The sequence below is a fragment of the Alosa sapidissima genome, chromosome 10, assembly GCF_018492685.1.
Source record: "Alosa sapidissima isolate fAloSap1 chromosome 10, fAloSap1.pri, whole genome shotgun sequence".
In the NCBI taxonomy this organism is placed as follows: Eukaryota; Metazoa; Chordata; class Actinopteri; order Clupeiformes; family Clupeidae; genus Alosa; species Alosa sapidissima.
In genome coordinates, this window is record NC_055966.1 from 38,073,288 (window position 1) to 38,097,389 (window position 24,102).

Below are 24,102 nucleotides of genomic sequence, written 5' to 3' on the forward strand. Positions count from 1 at the left end.
TTACTTTCCATCACTGTTCCCTCCTGTAAGTTCCTACTGTAAGTCTACTTGAAAATACAGTATGTTTAAAATGGAAACAAAATAGACGGCCATCACTTAGCTCAAGCTACCTTAGCCAGCCTGTCAACTGGAATGACTAGAGAAGCTAACTAACTAGCATACATGGCTATCAGCAAGTGGCAAAACGATAATTCAATCATTTCACGACGAGGCACATACGTTGGATGAAAAGGTAAATAGGCTAATATTACATAGCCTACCAACTTCATTTCTTTCAGAAATCGATCCATTTTCTTAACTGTAGGCTACTTTACAATCAGTGCCCCTGCTCAGCTTCGTAAATCAAAGCGTTCTAAAATTCTAAAAAACTTTCGTTCGAAAATTGTAAAACAACGATGTTTTTTAATACCTCAAAATAACATTTGATAAATTAACCTTACATGTTTCAGTAGCCATAGGTGTGTAGATTTGAACCAAATCTGGTTTGGTACTTACCGGGGCTTTTACTTAACCTAACTCTCGCCAGATGAATTTCGTTCCGCTTAGCTCCGGCTAGCTTCACTCACATCCATCTGGGACCTCTTCCGTTGAGAGTGATTTCAGCACGAGATTGTATGGTAGAACCAATCAGGACACAGGGCGGGAGTTTCATAGATGTGACATAGCGGGCCCGATCATGACATTCTAAAGTGCATCATCACTCGTCAAAAGTCTATTCAAATTTAGTAGGATGTCCAGTTCACATTGGGAGGGGTTTCGTTATCAAACGTGGAGCGCATGGCGTAACAAGGTGTTCCTAGGTTTTTTAATCAGTCATATGGGTGTGTTTGGGGCGTAACATCATTTTAAACCAATGAGAATGACATGTCATTCCCTTTAACGGCGCAAAGCGCAATATGTCAAATAAATGCATCGGTATTTTGGCATTCAACGGCGCATTTGAAGGAGGCTGCTTGCGAGACCGTATGGAATAGTCATTCTTAAACCATGCTTTACTAAAACCTAGCATAGCCTTCACGCATTTCCACTCGTCTATTATTTAAACTCATTGGCAAAGTGAAACTAACTTCACCAAGGTGTCAGTCAACGAAGACAGTTATATGCAGTTACTTTCACTATTGACTGACAATGGGTTACCATCGAAAACATAGGCTGGAAAAAGCAACATCTACCCTAATATTGCTGAAATGACTGAATAAAACAACATTTATCCTGCAGAGGAGTTGCTTATATCTCGTGACCGTGCGTCTTCAGCTGTGCTTCATACGTGTCTCTCGCCTTATCTTTATTCTACTTATGTTTCCCATTGTAATCGTGCAATTTGTAATGCTTTGCATGGAAGTGCGCTGGTGTGCATTTAATGAATGATAGAAGGATGGTGCATGCACCTGGCAATATGACTGTTGACATGCGCTCTTAAAATAGCATATGAACAACTCGCCATTGACTTCTGACCAGGTTTAGGTGGTGTAAGATAGCGATTTTTAGACAACGCGCCAGGCCCCTCCCTAGGTTGTTAATTACCACACCCCTGGGCGCAATGTTTAAAAAATAAACGTGCAAAATACCAAATTAAACTTTCCGCGGGTGAAAAACGAGTTTTTCATATGCATATCATATGCAAGCATTTTTTGATTAGGCCCAGCCTTCTGAAGCAACACTTCAATGGATTGATCCCAGATGGATGAGTAGAGCTAGGCGGAACAAAATTCATCTGGCGAGAGTCAGGTTAGCTTTTACTGCCTGAAATATCCATCCATATTTTGTTTACCACGCTCGGAGTTTAGTGCTGGGCTGGTGGGTGCCTATTTCCATCTGTCAAATCTGTTGGAAGCTAAATTATTATGAATAAATGTATAGCCTTACTCATCATATTTTGCATTTCTCAACACGCTTTATGACAGTTGGGGAATTCAGGGTATGAGAAAAGGTTAGATATATTTTTTTTTATACTGTAAGAAACTTTTTAATCTGGACCGATATCATTAAGTTCTATGACAGTTGTGTTGCGTTCAGTCCAAGATGGCGGAGCTGCAGCTCGGTTATGGGTGCGTTTGTTGCAATGGGACGTTCTATTGAGTTTCGCCTCTTGTTACTTCTATACTCTTTGTTTATTATCCACGTCACATCTAATGCTACGGAGATCAACAAACTTAGCACCACTGAAGTTGCATTTGTGCTACCATGTTTGCTAATGAGCAGTTCTCGGCTTGTGCATGCTTGTGTGTGTGTGCGCACATTTGAGCTTGTGTGTGAGTGTATGTGTGTGTGCATGCTTGCGTGTGTGCGCGCGCATTTGAGCTTATGTGTGAGTGTGTGTGTGCATGCTTGTGTGTGCGTGCGCATTTGAGCTTGTGTGTGTGTGTGTGTGTGTGTGTGTGTGTGTGTGTGTGTATATGTGTATGTTTGTGTGTGTATATGTATGTGTGTTAGGGCTGTCACTTTACGTTCGAAAATCGATTGCACAATCGATTGGACCAACCAACACAAGTTTCGAAAACTAATATAGGGAATCGATTTTAATCATATATGTACACTATTAATTTTAAACGAATTAAACAAATAAAAAGATAGATGTAACAAAACTCACAAACAAGCAGAAAAATAAAATAAAGAATTCCGAAGTGCAGTAAGCGTTGCGAAAGCTAAAAAGAAAATTTCAATCGGCTGCTGTGTTGCTCGTGTTTTGCCAAAAAATGGAGGACAACGCGATCAACCTGTGCCACATGAGAGACGAGTGATGGGCCCTAATAACTTGAGGAGTTCGATGTGGAAGCACTTTGGGTTTTGGGTATATCAAACTATGGAGAATGACAAAGCGGTATGCAAACTGTGCAATCGTGAGTTCTACGTAGGCAAAATTTGTTTGACATTTCTAATCGTAAAACACAGACACAGCTACGTTAAAGCCTGCTGTAATGATTTTCACTGATTTTATGGCAGTCCACTCTGCTTATTGTTTTTTGAGAATGTTGCACTCCTGTTTGTCATTGTGCATGAAACTTTACGCCAATAAATCATCAGAAATATTGCTGGCTTGTGCGTCTACAAGCGCCCTCTTTACGTTCGTCCTAATGCCTGTTAGTAGTTTGTGGATTGGCCTATATTTAGCGTTGAAAATGGAAACGTCTTTAGACATTTCTACAATTGATTCAATGAACACTTATGTCTCAAAAATCGACAGGATTTTTTCACAAAAGTGACAGCCCTAGTGTGTGTGTGTGTTACCCCAGTGGGAGCCACAGGCAGAGGGTTGGCTGTGTAGAGGCTCTTCTTCCCATCGTACACTGGCCGTCGATCCCCAAAGATGGTAACCTTGAAATGCTGCACCATGGAGTCAACCACTTCCCTATAAACACACAAGCACACGCACATTACACATCACAAATCCCAAATCACTTTGACACAAACGAGCAAACTGTTCCTTCATTTCTCACCATGGTAATTGCAAAAACCACAATGCTCAACATCATTAGCAAATTAATCTACAAACCATCATCCGACACATCCAAGTGTTAATGGAGATGCTGTGATGGGCGGGGCTCACATACCTGTTGACTCGGCGGGGACACTTCTCAGGCTTGATGTCCACCTCGTAGAGGTACACGTCCATCTTGGGGATCTCCACCTGGAAGCAGTTGGCCAGCAGCTTGATGGGCTTGCCCATGGTGCCATAGCCAGGCCTGCGCGGCACGGTGAAGAGGGCCTGCGCCCCAACCGCTCCTGGACACGAGGAGGAGGAGGAACACAATCTCATCAGCAACTTCTCAATAGTGTCAGTCATTTACTGCATCTCAGCAACTTTTCAATAGTGTCAGTCATTTACTGCATCTCAGCAACTTCTCAATCGGTCATTTACTGCACCTCAGCAACTTCTCAATAGTGTCAGTCATTTACTGCATCTCAGTAGTTTATCCAGCAGTCATTACTGCATCTCAGCAACTTCTCAATAGTGTCAGTCATTTACTGCATCTCAGTAGTTTATCCAGCAGCCAGACCAATGGATACCTCGTCTTAGCTGAATGACTGAAGCTAAGCAGGTGTGGGCCTGGTTAGTACTTAGATGGGAGACCTCCTTGGAAAACTAGGTTGCTGCTGGAAGTGGTGTTGGTGGGTGGCCAGTAGGTGGCACTCTTTCCTCTGGCCAAAAAAGATCGATCCCAATGCCCCAGTGCCGTGACGGGGACACTGCACTGTAGGAGATGCAGTCCTTCGGATGAGACGTTAAACCGAGGTCCTGACTCACTGTGGTCATTAAAGATCCCATGGCACTTATCGCATAGAGTAGGGGGTTCCCCGGTGTCCTGGCTAAATTCCCAACCTGGCTCATTCAATCTGGCCCCCTAATCATTCTCCACTGTAATTGGCTCATTCACTCTCTCACTCTCCACCTCAAGCTGGTGTGTGGTGAGTGTTCTGGCGCATAATGGCTGCCGTGCATCACCCAGGTGGGTGCTACACATTGGTAGTGGTTACTAGTGAGGACCCCTAACCATGTGATGCGCTTTGAGTATCGAGAAAAGCGCTATATAAATGTAATGTTATTGTTGTTTATAGTGTCTCAATAGTGTCAGTAGTAGTAGACTTTTCTCCATAGCATCTCAGTAGTAGTAGACATTTCTCCATAGCATCTCAGTAGTGTCAGTAGTCTTAGTGGTTCCTTTTAGTAGTTTGCGCTGCAGTTAGTTGTAATAATTTATCAAACATGAAGAGGAGTGGAACACGGTAACTGCAGAATATTCATTAAATGAAAAAACATTCATTCATTTTTGAAATATTTCCCCCATATTGATCAATGATTTGTGTGAATGAATACCTACCAACGTGCCCTTAAGTTTCTAAAGTAGAATAGGTCATTATGGTGCTATGGTTCAATTTAAAAGGTACGCTATGCAGGTTTAGATATTTAAAAGGTATGCTATGCAGGTTTAGATATTTTTGGCAACTGTAGAGCTCCCTCTAGAGTCGCGATATATTTATATTTTACTCTGCTGATGAAGGATTTACAACAGGCAAAAACTATCTTCAAAAAGCTATATCTACTGAAGCTAATATTTCACGATTCTCGAGAGATTTGTGTGGCCGCCGTTCTTGAAGTTGCATGGCTGGTTTTCTCGGTAGCGACTTGCTACGTCTATGCTGTATAACTATGCTAGATGAACGATTTGCCTATTACAAGTTCGTTTACCATCAAATTGGCTTTGTAAAGGTTAAGGTGAAAATCATGCACAGTGTACCTTTAAGTCCATAAGTTACTAATGCACCTTTACGTCCATAAGTAACTAATGCACTTGCATCCACTGTTCCTCCATTTAGCAACATGCCTCCTCCTGGCAGATGCTTTAAAATGTGTAGTCACATACTGCTCCTTCAAAATGTGTAGTCACATACTGGTCCTTTTATAATGTGTAGTCACAGCAACACAATCCTGTTCCATCAATCTAATACAATTACAGAGAGAACACTGAAAATACTGCCTTTCCCGCTATTATGACCTGGTCAAAACACTAAGGGCCCTCAGGACTTCAGATGCGCCGACTTAAAATACCAACGTGCCATTTGATGTTGCGCTCCTTTCTCTTAAAAGGGAATGACCGGTGTCACTCTCATCAGTTTATTGGATGTTATGCCTAAAACACACCCATGACTGATTAAGAAACATAAAAACAACCCTTTCGAACAATGTGCCTAGCATCTGGTGAACTTTTTACACCGCCCAAGATACGGAAACCATCCGTATCAGACCCTGCGTTTCAGATTGTTAAAGTAGAGCCCTAGGGGTCTGATAGATCGATAGATACTTTATTGATCCCCAGGGGGTCTGTGTTTGTGATGTGTGTTAATGATGGTACTGACATTGGGCAGATTAAAATATCATCACACACACACACAAACAAATCCCTACTGTCCTTGTGACTGAATCTGAATCACGCTGCACAAATCAACAGACAGATCAGATCAAAACTGAGGCCCAAAAAAGATGATGGGGAGAGAGACGGAAACAACAATTCTGCCACCAGATGCAAAGAGTGACTAAGGGCTGCCTCACTAAGGGCTGCCTCACGCACACAAGGACAGAACGTTTCCCAACAGCAGCATTTCACCCCGGTCCCACACATTGCATCAGTCGGAGAGAGAGAGAGAGAGAGAGAGAGAGAGAGAGAGAGAGAGAGAGAGAGAGAGAGAGAGAGAGAGAGAGAGAGAGAGAGAGAGAGAGAGAGAGAGAGAGAGAGAGAGAGGTCAACAAATACTCTATACTCTTCAGATCTTCCTCTCTCTCTCACACACACACACAGATATAGGTCTACGAGGAAGTTAGAAATCAATATCAACAACACACACATTAAAGACAATTAAGGTATAGTGCATTCCTCAGTAGCTCAAAAGGTGTGCATGACAAGGGTAGACCAGTAAACTGACCATGCCCATGTGTGTGTGTGTGTGTGTGTGTGTGGCAGTCACAGGTCAGCTCCCCCAGACACGTGTTTTACACGAGTCACTTTAATTCACACACATCAGTCAGATTTAAACTGTGCCTGATGTCCCACACACACACACTCCATTTCCTGGATAAGCTTCACCTTTCTGCTCAGCTGCGTGGTTCTGCTTTCCGTTACATTGAGGTCACGGCTCAGTCTGTGCACACGTCAAATCACCTCCCAACCCTCACCCTAAAAAGTGTGTGTGCAAGTGTGTGTGCGTGTGTAGCCTAAATGTGTGTGTTCCATGTGTCATAATTTAAAGAGGCGCTGGAGACCACATGAGAGTCCTTCATAATCAAAAGAGTATGCATACTTATATAACTGCTCAAAAGAGTATATATATTTATATAACTGCTCAAAAGAGTATATATACTTATATAACTGCTCAAAAGAGTATATATACTTATATAACTGCTCAAAAGAGTATACATATTTATATAACTGGTCAAAAGACTATATATACACTTATATAACTGCTCAAAAGAGTATATATACTTATATAACTGCTCAAAAGAGTATGCATACTTATATAGCTGCTCAATAACTGCTCAAAACAGTATACTTATATAACTGGAGACCACATGAGAGTCCTTCATAATCAAGAATATATATATACTTATATAACTGAAGACCACATGCGATTAGATCTTTATAATCAAGAGTATATATACTTATATAACTGGAGACCACATGCGAGTAGTCCTTCATAATCAAAAGAGTATATATACACTTATATAACTGGAGACCACATGCGAGTCCTTCATAATCAAAAGAGTATATATATTCCTATATAACTGGAGATCACATGCGAGTAGACCTTCATAATCAAAAGAGTATATATACTTATATAGCTGCTCAAAGGAGTATATATACTTATATAACGGAGTTAGACCTTTATAATCATAAGAGTATATACACTTGCAAGTATTGAACGTATTGTAAGTATTGATAAGTATTTAACACGTCAACATTTTTTTCAGTAAGTATATTTCCAATGAGGCTATTTGCATGAAATTTTCACCAGACATTAGTATTAACTCAGATAATCCACCCATATAAAAAAATCCAAACATTAAAGTCCATAGGTAGAGTTATGTGTAAAAAAGTGGAATGACACAGGAAAAAAGTATTGAACACGCCTGCTGAAATTTCTTAAATACTTTGTGGAAAAGCCTTTATTCGTAATGACAGCTTCAAGGCATTTCCTGTATGACGAAACTAAAATCAGTCACAGCATTCTGGTGTGATTTTGGCCCATTCTTTTAAACAGATAGTCCTTTAATATTGAAGATTCCAGGGGTCCCTCTTGTGAATCCTGATCTTTAGTTAACTTCCAAAACTGTTCAATTGGATTGAAGTCAGGGCCTCGATTTCCCTTCTCTGAAACCAATTGAGAGTTTCCTTTGCTGAATGGTTTGGATCATTGTCCTGCTGGAAGGCCTAGCCATGTCTCATCCTCATCATCCTGGTGGATGTACTGTAAAGATTCTTCCGGAACAAAATGACTCCATTCATCATTCCTTCAACTGTATGAAGTCTGCTAGTACCATGAGATTAAAAACAGCCCACACCATGATGCCACCACCTCCAAACCTCACTGTTGGTAAGGTATTTTTAGGGTGATGCACAGTGCCATTTCTCCTCCAAATATGTTGTGTAGTATGACATCCGAAAAGTTAAATTTTGCCCTCGCCTGACCAGAATACATTCTCTCAGTATTTCATAGGATTGTCCAAATGTTGTGTAGTAAACTTTCAATGAGCTTTCACATGTTTTTCTTCTGCAATGGAGTCATGCGGGATGAGCGTGCATAGAGGCCATGGCGGTAGAGTGCATTACCTATGATTTTCTCTGTACCAATTGTACCTGCTGCCTCCAAGTCTTTCTGGAGCTTTCTCCAAGTGGTCCTTGGCTCTTGAGCTACTCTTCTGACTATCCTTCTGACTTCCTGGTCAGAAATCTTGCGAGGACATCCTGTGCATGGCCAGTTGATGATGCAGTGATGTTCCTTCCACTTGCAGATAATGGCTCCAATGCTGCTTGCTGGATGATTCTGAAGTTTTGAAGTGCATCTGTAACCTGTTCCATTGATATGTTTTGCAACAATAAGGTTGCAAAGGTCTTGGGAGAGCTCTTTGCTTTTACCCATCATGAAATGTTTTTTGTGTGACACCTTGGTAACAAAAAAACGTTTTATAGCCCACCAGTATGTACTAACCCAGCTTATATTATTTTGCACAGACAGGAGGGATAATTTCTCTAACTACTTATAGATTCTAGTTTGTTCCTTGCCATTCCTTGCCTTGGTGTACTGCTTTTTCTTAGCGTGTTCAATACTTTTTCCCTGTGCCATTCCACTTTTTTACTCATAACTCTACTTTTAGACATGAATGTTTGGATTTATATTATATATGGGTGGATTACCTAAGTTAATACTAATGTCCGGTGAAAATTTCATGCGAATAGCCTCACTGGAAGTATACTTACTGAAAAAAATGTTGACGTGTTCAATACTTATTTTCCCCCCTGAATATAGCTGCTCAAAAGAGTATATACTTATATAGCTGGTCAAAAGAGTATATACTTATATAGCTGGTCAAAATATAGCTGGTCAAAAGAGTATATACTTATATAGCTGGTCAAAAGCACAAACACACAGTTCTGTTCATGGACCTGTTGGGAACTAGTCAGTGATTATCTCTCTCTGTCTGTCTGTCTCTCTGTGCGGAGTGAGAGATGGAGTGAGATGGAGTGAGAGATGGAGTGAGAGATGGATGATGAGATGATGAAGGGAAATTGGTGGAGGAGTAGGAGGAGGCAGAGGAAGCGCTTCTTCCATTCATGCCCTGCATCAGCACTTATGCACACATACACATACACACCACCACAAATGAGTCACACACACACACACACACACAAACAGGGCGGGGGAGCTTCTTCTCACACAGCCTCCCACACACACACACACTGCCAACGTCATTCATTCACACAGCCCCCACGTACGATCACATGTGCGCACAAACGCACACAGTGAAGACCACGAAGAGGAAAGGAAACAGGCACATACTTATTGATCAGATTGACTGTATACTGTATGTGCTTCTGTACATTAAAACACACACACACACACAACCTCACTCGCCCTCTTTGCTTCTATGCCGGCCCCCACTGGAACCTTTCCCCAATAGAATCTTCCCCTTTCTGACTTGCATGAGCTCAGGTCAGTGAGGCCTGCAGGTCATAAATAGCAAATGGAGGTTCAAAACACAAGTTGATACAAATGTCTATCACAACATTGGAATGATTAGTATACGTGTTACTATAGATTTCTAACAAGTTATAATGCAGCAGCAATTCAACAAAACTAGTAAACTAGGGCTGTCAATCGATTAAAAAAATAATCTAATTAATTACATACTCTGTGATTAATTAATCTAAATTAATAGCATATATAATTTTTGCTGTGAAAGTATTTTAAATATTTAAATTCAAATGAATCATTGAATAATCAGCATTAGTGACATTAAAGTTCAAAAACTCTTTTATTAGTATTTTCACTGTAATATTATTTTCACTGCGGCCTCGCATAGATACGTGGTGGGAAACGTTTTCAGCGCTTTTACGTCTATCTCGGGACATGCGCGGATCTACGGGGTGGCAAAGGGTGGCAACTGCCACCCCTGGGACACAGTCTTGCCACCCCTGTTGCCACCCCATTTATAAATCAGATAATATTTTTTATTATATTTAGTATATTTTATGTTCATACATACGCACCAAACTCCTCTCAAACAGAACTCGCCGATTTAGAATCCCCCGTCCCCTCACAATGGTTTCACCCATCACGATCAGCGCAGTGACCCCCGCAAAATTTCACCATTGGCAGCAGATTGCACAGTGCATGCAACTATGTGTCTGTCTGTAGGCCTACAACGAAGTGGTAAGTTTGACCACCAAGTCGAAAAAGTCCATAATCAGACCCATAGTCAGTCCATAAATCAGTTAACCCGGCAACAACCTCACTGTTAGTCTACGTCATTTACATCCGCAAGACTTTGTCTCATCGAATTTTTCGATGATGGTCAGGTCAGATAATAAGGGCATGCTCATGCGTAGCTTAATGTTTAACGTTTAAAGTCTATTTGTGTGTGTCGCTAGTCTATAACCTTTGATTGTAAATACTGCTGTCAATGTCAACCCATTAATACACGTGATCTCAAAAAATTGTCATGCATCCACTTTCCCAGCATCTATGACTATCCAAATTTGGTCGACATGTCAAATCAAACTAGGATATCTAATCGGTGTCAAGCTGGTGGCGGTTGCGTTTTTCTTTTTCCTTTCTTTTCATATGTGGTGTAAATCAATCTACACAAGTAAAAGTACAGTTACATGACTGAAATTCTACTCAATCACAATAAGTAAAAATACTATTTTCAAACAAACCCTACTCAGAGTAGGCTATAGACTAGACTTTTCATGATGTCAAAGCACATCACATATACAGCTTTGTGCATGAGATGTAATTGCTTAGATTCCAGTTAAATCTTCCAGTTTCATTGGGTGATAGATTTCAATCATTTGCTGGTAGATGAACCAACAAGCTGAGGCCAGCACAGGAGTTTGTGTCCTCAAGAAATTAACTTGTTCACTCGTGTTTGAGGTTGTTTCTTAATAGGATATTTATAAAGGTACTTTAATACAGTATACATGTACTTCATTATTCTCCACTTTGTGAGTGAGTGAGAAGCCTAAATTGTGAATGGCAAAACATAACATTTGGCACTAAAGATCAGGGACTGAGGGGGACTGATTTCCATTTAGGTTCGTTCTGAGCAAAAACATTATTTGATATCATAATATTATAATACCTATATAATACTAGATGTACCGCATAGCGGTACAAAATATGACCGCCGCTCAGTCCTGTACATCCGTTCCGCGAAAATAAATCACACTTCAATTTGTCTCCATATTTTACTCCATCCCCCACTCTTGAAACTTTTGTGTATGCTTGTTTGGCATGCCTGAGTGTGTGTGTGTGCGGCTGCACAGAAAGTAGCCTACTGGTGCTGAAAAAGGTGAATAGATTGTAGAATAGCCAAAGATGTAGCATTGTTATAAAACCTTTAAAATCTCTAAACAATCACAAGTAGGGCAGTTCATCACAGTTCATCCATTGCAACTGGATTGATGAAAGGTCACTTACACCTGTAGGCTACATTGTATTTGGGAAAAGCAAAAGGTATCAGCATAATGTTATTTATTTATTTATTTTTTATTTATACATTTATTATGTTTCTTCTTCTACATAAGATTTTAGTCATCTTTTGGTTCATGTAACACTTTATTGTCAATGCACAAATTAAGTAACAGTAGTCTGAAACGTTATTGTTAATGCACAAATTAAGTAACAGTAGTCTGAAAAGAAATGCTGTTTTACATCTAACCAGTGGTGCAAATAACTGACATGTCCAAATGGGCCTTGATGAAATGCGTCGCTAGACTGTTCATACACATTTTAACGGGCCAAAGTTGAAGAGCTTTTGTCCGTTATTGTTCGTGCAAATATAGGCTGATTCATGTTCCCTTGCATTGTGTAACTGAGGTCCATGGCTAGTCTGGCTTTCATCAGACCAAGCTCAATCTTTTAAGAAATCAAAAAATAAATAGCGGGCAGATCAGGCTGGGTTCACCCAGCCTAGTCCATAGGCACCCGATATTGTTTAATTTTCCGATTGAGATATACACGCTCTGGCTATTCTAAATGCAAAAATGCATCAGGGATTATGGCAAAACTGTAACTAACAAACTAGATCCTAATAGAAAGCTGTTAGCTTCCCTAAACTACAGGTAGGATTATAAGGTAGGCCTATTTACAACATAAATTGTCAATAGGCTATGCTGGCGACACAAATAAAATCTCCTTTGGAAACCAATGGCTTACGCCTTACAGTATCAAGCGGACTTAAACTGCCATATCGTGGCGAAAAGTTGTAATAACATTCACGCAGCTCCATGAGTCAAGGAAAGCGCGAATGAAGTAGCCACTTCTAAATGGGACCCAACTACAACTACAACTACCAAGCTGGAATCAAAGCACATCGATTCCCCTCTCACACCCTGCACGCACTTAAAACAAAATAAACAGGCGTCTCAGTCTCACGCATGTATAGGCAAAACTGTATCAGACCGGTGTAACGTTGGTAAATCTTCCATTGCACAGAATGATTTTGTAGCACGTGCAATAAATGAGTCGAAAGATACAATTACAGTGCTGCTATCAATTTGCTTGGTATAACCGCATTTATAGTTTTCTACAAATGCAATCAATCAAATTGGCCTCCACCACTCAACCAACGCTAACGGTAACATTACCTAGGTCCTTATTGATATTATAATGTAACGTCGGCACACAAGACAATGCATAGCGTTCTCCCGCGCAGGGCATCCTGGGATACGAGAGCGAACATTTGGGGGGTTTATGTCGTTATTCTCCTAAATTATGAGTGCAATGTTAGCGTCTTTATTGTAACATGTTTCCATATTAGTTCTCCCTTGTGTGTGATCCTTTTTGTGTGGGGGGCTGCGTCCTCCCCTGTATGTGTAGTGTGTGTGTATGCTTGACTTGCCCCGTGTGTATTGTGTTCTGTGTCTTGGTCTTGGTCTGTGTGCTCTCGTTCTCAGCTAATAAACCTTTTGATTGGGCAACTGTGTGTGTCGCCATCAAATCGTTACAATAAGATTAACGTACCTGCAGTAAAAACCAAGCATGTCCGATAAACATCCTCAGATTTATTTCGGCTTCAAGAAGAAATGGGAATTACACTTCATGTGAACATCGTCCTATCCTTATTAGATGTTCACTGCGGTAAATTACAGTCCTTGTAGGAAGCGTCCATTGTTTTTCCAACCCACTTTTAACTTCCAACAAAATTACGTCTCACTGCAACGATGCGCCATCTAGTGGACAAACGACTACTTATCGCCAATACGGAAAATGCAGCCATGATGATGATGATGATGAATATTTATTTTGGCTTTCTTTTAATCCTACTGAATTTGTAATTATGTATCGGGCGTTCTAATACCGATAGTATGTGGGTGCCTGTGTGTGTGCATGTGTATATATGTGCACCGCCATCTACAGGCCAATGAGTGTACAGTCACTAAATGTACACATAACCTAATTTTTTTAGACCCCCCCATGGATGAAATTCTACGAAACTTGGCATACCCCCAGAGAATGCCAGGTCAATCATACACATAAAATTTGGTGCAGTTCTGAACATCTTAACTGATGATAGGGGCGATTGCATTTTCATTTTTTACCGGGGGGGGGGGGGGGGGGGTGCAAATCACAAATGAGTGATTATGGGCCAGGTTGATGTGGGCCCTTGAGACCAACATACCATAAAAGATTATTCATCCTCAGTGCCACGGTTCAGGTAGTTGTGACGAAACAACATTTTTCCGTAAAAGTCTAGTGGGGCTACATACCCACCAAATTTCATGTGCCCCGGTGGTTCGGTGTCCCGGGTATCGTTGACCAAAAATTCAGGAAGTAGATGACGGGAAAAATTCTTGAATTGTGCATGTGTTTGTGCATGTGCATGCATGCGTACATATGTCTACTGTGTGAGTATGTGTCATACGTATGATTACTGTAAATGTATGTGTGTGCGTGTGTATCTGTTTATGCACATGTGTGCACATGGAATGGGTTAACATGACCCCTGGAGGCAAACATACGGAAAAAATTGGTCATCCTAGGCCCTACGGTTCTCAAGATATTCACAGAAAACTGTGTCTGCCCTACCCTCCTTTCAGGGGGTACAGTACAGCGGGGGGGCTACAGATCAAAACGAAAACCGATGGTTCCATGCTATCCATGTGGGGTTACATGCCCACCAAATTACGTGTACCCCGGTCTTTCAGTGTCCAGTGTGGACCTCCTAGGCCCTACGGTTCTCGAGATATTCACAGAAAACTGTCTCCGGCCACCTACAGGCCAGTTGGTGTATATAGTAACATAAATTAATTTATTGTGTGGCCCCCCATGAACGGAATTCGACGAAACTTGGCGTGCATTCAGAGGGTGTCATAATGATCCTACACTTCCATGCAAGCTTGATGCTTTTTCTCTACAAAACTCCCCCTCGCTCGGTCTGAAGCTCTTTTCCTTTTCTTTGCGTCTTCCGTCAAGGGTTTTCGCTGCTTCTTTGCTGGCTGTGCCATTATACACACGTTTGCAACAATCTCTAGTGTTTTGTTAGCCTGCCTCTGTGCTGTAAACTGATCCTGCTTCGGTCGGCGGGTAGGATACACCAAACTTGCAAGTGGGATATTCTTCCTACAGGCAGTAGGGGCGGGCTAGAGAGCCTTCATTCGCCCCGTAATGAGTCATTTAACCATATACAGACTTACGAAGATGATTAATTAACACGAAAACGTTGCCTGGTGTCCCTTTAAGTTTTGAATTAATGTCCATGCCACCCCAGGAAAAAATCTCTAGATCCGCCCGTCTCAGGATATTCTGCTTTGGTTTTGATCCAAAAACCATGCATTGATGCGCGACTATAGAGTTGATGAACTCCGGTGATATGCAAATTCCTTGCTGCAGACATTGCAGAGGACTTTATTTTCAACACTTTATTTTTTATCAACACCATCAGGCCGTTTTTTAAAAGTAAATGTTCCAATCAATGATCCAAGCAGCACGTTTTCTCCCTTCATTTTACAGTCTAATTTTTACTGACTAGAACGGCTCGGGGTCAAAGGTCATATGGAATCAATTAATCTGCACTAATTTTTTTAATCAGTTATTTTTTCTCAAATTAATTAATCAAAATTAATCAGTTATTTTGACAGCCCTATAGTAAACATAAAAAACAAACACAATAGGAGGATTTTATTAAGACGCCTGATAAAAACAGAACTGGATTGTAATCCGCTGAAGGGCTCAATAGTGGTGTGTGGGGTTGTAAAAACAGAACTGGATTGTAATCCGCTGAAGGGCTCAATAGTGGTGTGTGGGGTTGTATTAAAAACAATGGAAATTCATGTTGGCGCCTCATGTTGTGCAGAAGCCTTGAAGTTGCAGTCTTTGGTCAGAAGAGTCCAGCTCCGCACTGCAGTAATCCAAAAGAACGACGTTTTGACATGTCAAACTCAAACAACTCCACCCAATAAGCACACACTGATGGTGCACACTGACTCCACCCAATAAGCACGCGCACACACACACACACACACACACACACACTGATGGTGCTGACCCAACTGCTGGTGACTGTTAGAGTTTGTTGGTGTTTGTTGACGCAGAGTGGAGTGTGTGGAGTGTGTGTGTGTGTGTGTGTGCGTGCAGTGTTGGTGTTTGTTGGCGCAGAGGAGATCCAGGAACAGTGTGTGCCTCAAAGGCACTGGGGGACGGGGTGGTTTAGAGGACCTGGCCACACATGACACACACACACACACACACACACACACACACACACACGTGACACCCATGACCCTAAGCCAAAGTCCTTTTAGGCAAGTCCCTCCACTCGGCGGCCATATTGCAACGCTTTTTGGGCACTCATCGGGCATCCTATTCAGCAGAAATGCGTGTGAGCAAGGCTTCACGACACCAATCTTGCTCCAGCGGTAAGATCACAACACATGATTGGCACGATGTCTTCACATCACACCACATGATTGGCTCAATGTATTTACATGTCGACGTTTTGCCGAGGAAGGGGTGGGATATGTGTAGAAAACGGCCTAACCCCATGCATTTCTATGGAGGATTTTTTGAGTGCTGTGTCTCCCATGTCCAACCCATGACCCTAAGCCACCCAAACTCTACTGCTTTACATGGCACACACACACCCAAACTCTACTGCCTTACATGGCACACGCTAGTGTGTACACACACACACACACACACACAGACAACACCAGCAGAAAGGTCATACAAGCTGGCCATCTTATCAATACTATAAAAAGATGAGTGTAAATAAAGATGAAAAACAAAAACTGCTGGCCAGAGATGCAGGCCCCCTCCTTTCCTGCATGCCATCCTCTCCCTCCGTCCAGCCCCATCCATCCCTCCCTGCTTCTGGCAAATCAAAGTGCCCCATATCTCTTAGTAACTGTACAAAAATAAGATGAAACTCTAACCAAACATTAACAATTGTGTCTGAGCGAGTGATCCAATTCTGAATGGAGCGGTTTTGGAGCCAGCTCAGCGCAGCTTGTGGAATGCTGTTGCTGCGTCACTCTTCGTGCGGGTTTCAGGATCCTGGGCACAAGAGCCAAACGGATGACAGCTGAGCAGAATTAGTAAACAAATCTGAGGTTTATTTACAACAACAGCTCCTGAACTGACAAGACCCAGCGAAGGGTTGTGAAAGAGAGAGAGGGAGGGAGGGAGGGAGTAGAGGAGAGAGGGAGGGAGGGAGGGAGGGAGGGAGAGAGGGAGTAGAGGAGAGGGAGGGAGGGAGGGAGGGAGTAGAGGAGAGAGAGAGAGAGAGAGAGAGAGAGAGAGAGAGAGAGGGAGGGAGGGAGGGAGTAGAGGAGAGAGGGAGGGAGGGAGGGAGGGAGTAGAGGAGAGGGAGAGGGAGAGAGGGAGGGAGGGAGTAGAAGAGAGAGAGAGGGAGGGAGGGAGGGAGGGAGTAGAGGAGAGGGAGAGGGAGTAGAGGAGAGAGAGAGGGAGGGAGGGAGGGAGGGAGTAGAGGAGAGGGAGAGGGAGTAGAGGAGAGGGAGAGGGAGGGAGGGAGGGAGTAGAGGAGAGAGAGAGCAAGTACAAGTGAGTGAGTTGAATCCTGGCTCTTCTCAGACTGTTGGGGAGAGAGAGAAAAAAAAGCTTCTGCTAAGCACTGGCCCAGAAGCACTTTTCTGCCTCATCGTGATGCAGACGACATCAATGGCCAATCAGATCATCGTGATGCAGACGACATCAATGGCGAGGCAAGCCTGGGTGACCACTCTCCAAATAACACTTTCCACTCTCCATAATCCTGACACACAGAACTCACACCTGGTCAGTAACAAAACTCCTTCTACATCCAACAGCCAAAGTGACATTTGCATATATAATATAATATAATATAATATAATATAATATAATATAATAAGCCTAAGCATCTCTGTACCTTACTAAACACTTGACTGCCAACCAGACAAATTTCAGATAACAAATTGGCCACCCATCTGCTAATCCAATAGATGGATTAGGTAACAAATAACCCTTTGAAGATCAGATGGGTGTTTATAATAATTATCTGACTAATGCCATCAGCTTTTCAGCCCTGTAACATCTGCAGAGCCAGGGCACGAGGTCAGAGGTCACACAAAACCCCCACCAAGCTGTCTGAGAGATAAGAAGACATGGGAGCACACTTTAAAACAACACTAAAGAGTTTTTTGTACCTTAAAAAAAAAAAGTTTCCAAAATCGTTTCAGTGGTTCATCGACTCGTACTTCAAATTACAAATATGACTTGCTTCTGATGTCGCAATACATCACACTTTCATAAAATCATGTAACATACTCTACCTTGTCTGTGGACATCGTTATTTGCAAAGCCAGTGCTGGATAAACAAAGAGCGTGCGTGTGACAGAGGAAAAGTGCTTTGGTGTTGCTTTAACACATTCAGGTTGCTCTACAGATGACAAGTCAAGTCAAATGTATTTCCTCCATAAGAATGGAAAGCACAGTGCGCCATGCCCACAACAATAAACAAGAGAACTGTCCCCAGGCCTTTTTCTAAGTATTCATCGATCAGTTTCCCCAGGCCTTTTTCTTAGTATTCATCGATCAGTTTCTCTTCCATGGAGTTCTTCTGTTGGTCGGCAGGAGACCTCTGGGGTGGAAGCGACCACCAGGGCTCACCGGTACATGTTTACCTCTGCTACTGTTTACTTCCGGTCACAGGAGAAAATCTCTACTCGCATACTGCATGTTATTACTGTGAGCCGAACCCAGAATTCATCGCTTCTAGACAAGACTTCAGCTGGAGAAGCTTTAGGATTTAGTCAGTAATCTACTTTCCTGGTGTTGCACACTTCACCCAATTCCACCTAGGAATGGATAAGCACAATGCTCGCATTCATTAACAGTAGCTCTCCACCATTCCTCCATTCCCAGACTAAAACCCAGAATCGCTGTCAATGTCGGAGACCTGAGGGCTAGTGCACGGCTACTTCGCTGAGTAGCCGTTTTGCGCCCCCCTGGCTCTGGGCAGAGACGCGTTGCTGGTCTTGAAGGAGCTCTCCAAGCTCTCCACTGATCCTGAAACCGCTCATCAGCCTCACAGCTTCTGTCAGGGAAAGGGCAGGGCCGCCACAATGTTGTCCCACATGCTTTCAGCCCACGCATCCCTCTTTCCTCCTCCCTGCATACCTCTATCTCTCTCCTCTACCACATCCCTGCATCCCTCCATCTCTCTCCTCTACCCACCTCCCTGCATCCCTCCCCTCTACCCACCTCCTCCCTCTGTCCCTCAGCCTGCCGAAACCTCCTCTGCTCTTCCCTCTGTCTACCCTCCTCTCTCTGCTCTTCCCTCTGTCCCTCAGCCTGCCGAAACCTCCTCCGCTCTTCCCTCTGTCTACCCTCCTCTCTCTGCTCTTCCCTCTGTCCCTCAGCCTGCCGAAACCTCCTCCGCTCTTCCCTCTGTCTACCCTCCTCTCTCTGCTCTTCCCTCTGTCCCTCAGCCTGCCGAAACCTCCTCCGCTCTTCCCTCTGTCTACCCTCCTCTCTCTGCTCTTCCCTCTGTCCCTCAGCCTGCCGAAACCTCCTCCGCTCTTCCCTCTGTCTACCCTCCTCTCTCTGCTTCCTTCTCTTCACCTTCTCATCATCATCTCTGCTTCCTTCTCTTCACCTTCTCATCATCATCTCTGCATCCTTCTCTTCACCTTCTCATCATCATCTCTGGATCCTTCTCTTCTCATCATCATCTCTGCATCCTTCTCTTCACCTTCTCATCATCATCTCTGCATCCTTCTCTTCTCATCATCATCTCTGCATCCTTCTCTTCACCTTCTCATCATCATCTCTGCATCCTTCTCTTCTCATCATCATCTCTGCATCCTTCTCTTCTCATCATCATCTCTGCATCCTTCTCTTCTCATCATCATCTCTGCATCCTTCTCTTCTCATCATCATCTCTGCATCTCTGCATCCTTCTCTTCACCTTCTCATCATCATCTCTGCATCTCTGCATCCTTCTCTTCTCATCATCATGCGTGACATCTACAACAGCAGACTGGCCAGAGCCAGCTTTTAGCTAAGCTTACAGCTAGTGGCGAACACAGAAGCAGAGTTTGGTGTTTGGCAATCTGAAAGAGGGCTTGAATCACCAGTTATTACCTAGGCCAGAAGTGTGAGTAGGAAAGAGTTGGTTACAGGTGTTTGGATGACGCCTACATCATTGATGGAATTATAGCCCTAACAGTTAGGTCTGCGTGAGACTCAAATTTAAAAAGACAAGAAAGTAAAACAGAATCAGACACAGGGTTGGTTTGTAAACAACAATTGCATTAGTTTCTGAAGGGGAAATTAAGACAGGAGTTATGCTATCCTACGTTATGCTTGAGTACAAATGGTTCAAGAGCCTCTCTGAATATTGTGACTCCGAACATAGATGTTACAAGCTCACTGCTCGCACATAAATAAGAAACAGCGGATTACAGGAAGGATATCATTTGGCAAAAGACAGACGAGATGAAGAGATGCGTACGCCTCTGCCTGTGAGTGGCTGGAAGAAAGACAGACAGGAAGTGAGCAAGAGAAACAGGCAGTGACACACAGAAAGCGAGAGACAGAGAATCTTTTTCACCATGCTCACTTTCGAACTGAATGTTCCATCCTTAATGGTTCAGGAGAAATGAAATGAACACAGAACAATCAGGGTGTGTGTACATGTGTGTTTTTAAAAGTAAGAGTGTGTTGTGTGTGTGTGTGGTGTTGACTACCTGTTGTACTGCACATGTGTACGCTAAAAGCAGCAACTGAGGGCAGCACTCAGGCTAAGCAAGAACACAGCAACATGTCCTTGCTTTTCACACACACACAAACTATGTGGACAGCACAAGTGCATATACTCACTCTCAGTTCCACACACACACACACACACACACACAATACAGCTGTTGTATGCGCACTCCCGAGAGAGCTGCTCTGCGAGAACAAGCTGAGAGCTGAGGCAACACACACACACACACACACAGGCCGAGAGCTGAGGCATAATGCGGTCAGTCACTGCATACAGACTACACACTGGGCGCTTGAGTGACAGCACTGGAGAGGGGGATGGAAATCTACACAGAAACAGAGAGGTAGGGAATGAAGGGATGGACATCTGCACAGAAACAGAGAGGTAGGGAATGAAGGGATGGACAAAGAGGTAGGGAATGAAGGAATGGACATCTTCACAGAAACAGAGAGGTAGGGAATGAAGGGATGGACAAAGAGGTAGGGAATGAAGGGATGGACAGAGAGGTGGGGAATGAAGGGATGGATAAAGAGGTAGGGAATGAAGGGATGGACAGAGGTAGGGAATGAAGGGATGGACAGAGAGGTAGGGAATGAAGGGATGGACAAAGAGGTAGGGAATGAAGGGATGGACAGAGAGGTAGGGAATGAAGGGATGGACAGAGGTAGGGAATGAAGGGATGGACAGAGAAAGTGAAGAGTAGTATAGCAAGGCAGATAAATATCTAGCCTGGTCTCTGACATCAACACCGAGGTTCATACGGAATCGTGAGTTTTGTGTACCGTTACAGCCCTAGGACAAAGTAGAATGCTTTAGTTCATGGCAGAGAGATTGCAGTCGATATTACCTCTGTGCATTTTTTTTTAACGTCAAGCAAATGATGACAAAATTATTTGTAGCAGCTTTTTTGAACGTGAAGACTTCACTGGCATGTCTACACCATTATTTGGTTTTAAATGGTCCATATGTTCAAACAGGTGCTTCTCCACTGTATCAGGATACTAAGCAAGATTTTGGAGATAAAGACAGAAACGGAGAAGAGAGAAGTCTTTGAAGACAGAAGCGGAGAAGAGAAGTCTTTGAAGACAGAAACGGAGGAGAGAGGTCTTTTCAGGGAGAGGAAGAGAGGTCCCCAAGCTGCCAGCTGCCACCCCCCCCGCTGGTCCCTACCCAGAGGTGTCCCCGGCCTCAGCGCACCAGCCAGAGCTCCTGGCAGCAGGATGGAGGTCAGAGCGACTGGGCCAGAGACGCATCAGCACAGAACATCTGCTTCTCCACAACAAGGTATCACTGCAGTAACAGCAAGAAGCTTGTGTGTGTGTGTGTGTGTGTGTGTGTTGTGTGAGTGTTAGAGGGTGGCTACCCGCTCCGAGTCTGACTGGGCCGACAGGACGGGTCGGGTTTGGACAAATATTTAGAAATGATACTCGGGTTCAGGTCGGGTTCAGACACATCGGCGCGGTGGCATTGGACGTTTTATATTTAAAATAGCTTATTATGTTGGGTGGCAAACAGGTCTGCTTCACATAATGCAAAAGTTTGTTTTTTGAGAATAAAATAAAATAGGACCTTCTTCTAACAGCCTTCTTCCTGTGTGCAAGATCTGTTTATGTAGCCGTGACAGCCTTGCCTGAAATGCACATGCGTTATTTTGGGAGATGTTAAAAAAGTTGTTATCGGGAGAGTTTAAGACCAAAGGAAATGAAGGGAAGTCTAGGCCTACTATGTGGAGGTATTTCTGGTTAATGGTCAAGGCGACTCACTGGGGATGATGAAGATTATGGTCCATAAGAAGTGGAGTGGTCATGAAATAGACGTGCTGTACATGGAACTCTGCCTTGCAGTGATGCTATGAGGCTATGTGGCAGGGCTATGAGGCTATGTGGCAGGGCTATGTGGCTATGTGGCTATGAGGCAGGGCTATGAGGCTATGTGGCAGGCTATGAGGCTATGTGGCAGGGCTATGAGGCTATGTGGCTATGTGGCAGGGCTATGAGGCTATGTGGCAGGCTATGAGGCTATGTGGCAGAGCAATGAGGCTATGTGGCTATGAGGCTATGTGGCAGAGCTATGAGGCTATGTGGCAGGGCTATGTGGCTATGAGGCTATGTGGCAGGGCTATGAGGCTATGTGGCAGGGCTATGAGGCTATGAGGATATGTGGCAGAGCTATGAGGCTATGTGGCAGGGCTGTAGCACTAGTACTATTGTGCATCTATAATGGCTGTGTCTTGACATATTACAGAACTCGTCTTTTATGTGAAAAAGTATAACCTAACAGTGTAAAAAGAAGTAGTTCAGAAAACATCTCCATCCCCAAATGGTGGAATATCCCTTTAAGGCAGTCTCTTGGAGGAGAGGATTTCCTTGCCTTCCCCCAATTAATGCCGGTGCTGCATATGGATCAGTGACAACAAAGGACCATAGTTTCAATAACTGTTGCAGTTCACTTCAAGAATAACTGAGGCATCATCTGCGTTTGGCTCGGGTTATGTTCTAACTGAGGCACCATCTGCGTTTGGCTCGGGTTATGTTCGGACATAAAAATTAAAATGCCTGTCAGGTTCGGGCCTGAACCGCGCGCACCTGTGTGTGTGTGTGTGCGCGCACATGTCATGAGTTAGGCTGTGCTCTCTAGATGGGGAAATGTGTGTGTGTGTGCGCGCACATGTCATGAGTTAGGCTGTGCTCTCTAGATGGGGAAATGTGGATCTTGCTGAAATCACACACACATACGCAGATAAGTCGGCCAGTGTTTGGGCAGGGAAAGGGGGTGAGGGGTGGCCGGGTGTGCGGCCCATGAATGGGCTTCTTTCTGGAGCTGGATTCCACTGATGGCTGCCTGAATAGATCCTTCTGTAGCCCGCAGGCTAGAGCCATGCACAGCGCTCCAGCGAGATGGATAGAAGGAGTGAGAGAGAGAGGGTATGACACAACAGGAGAGAAAGAGTGAGGGGGAAAAAACTGCAAGGAGCATTTCAGGCCTGGACAGGCGTCAGACGCAAACTCTTTAAGAGTAAACCCCTGCACTGCCAGCCAATCCTGGCCAAGCAAAGTCTCAATGGCAGCGGTTTTAGAGGTACACATCAGAAGGGGGTGGTACACCAAAAAGAGAAGAAAGAAGCTGTGCGTAAAAAGACTGTCCACCAGTGTTGAGTGTTTCACAATCAGACAGGGAGAGAGAGCAACAGACAGGGAGAGAGAGCAACAGACACAGGTGACGGCCACCTCCCCTGAGTCGCCAACCCCCTCCAATCTTGCCCCAAACATGGACCCCCTTAAGAACCCCCTGCTCTGATGTGTGCCTTCAGCCTCCACATCCTGTCTGAAACCACACACACACTCCAAGACCCCCCCCCCTCCCTCTACTAACACAGACAAGTTCTCGAGGTGCCATTCTGACTTGAAGACCCGAATATAAACAGAGCAAAAGCATAAAGAAAGAAAAGAGAGAGACAGAGAGTCACTTTTCACCATGCTATTGCTCACCTTCAAACTGAATATTCCATTCTTAATGATTCAGGAGACGCACAGAGCAACAGAAAAGAGACGAGGAAGAGGCTCATATGGCTCATATAAGGCTCATATGCTCCCAGCTTACTCCAGAAGAGGCTATGCACCCAGCTTACTCCAGAAGAGGCT

At 43.6% G+C, this 24,102-nt stretch overlaps 1 protein-coding gene across 6 annotated transcripts in view; it reads right to left on the bottom strand.

Moving 5' to 3' along the window:
* LOC121721439 (protein argonaute-3) overlaps positions 1–24,102 on the bottom strand; it is a 56,848-nt gene that overhangs the window by 25,250 nt on the left and 7,496 nt on the right. For all 6 annotated transcript variants that reach the window (XM_042108365.1, XM_042108363.1, XM_042108362.1 and 3 more), the window contains exons 2-3: positions 3,552–3,723; positions 3,229–3,349 (exon numbers count right to left, since the gene is read on the bottom strand). In XM_042108365.1, the coding sequence (XP_041964299.1) occupies positions 3,229–3,349; positions 3,552–3,723 (293 nt within the window). The remainder of the gene's footprint in view (positions 1–3,228; positions 3,350–3,551; positions 3,724–24,102) is intronic.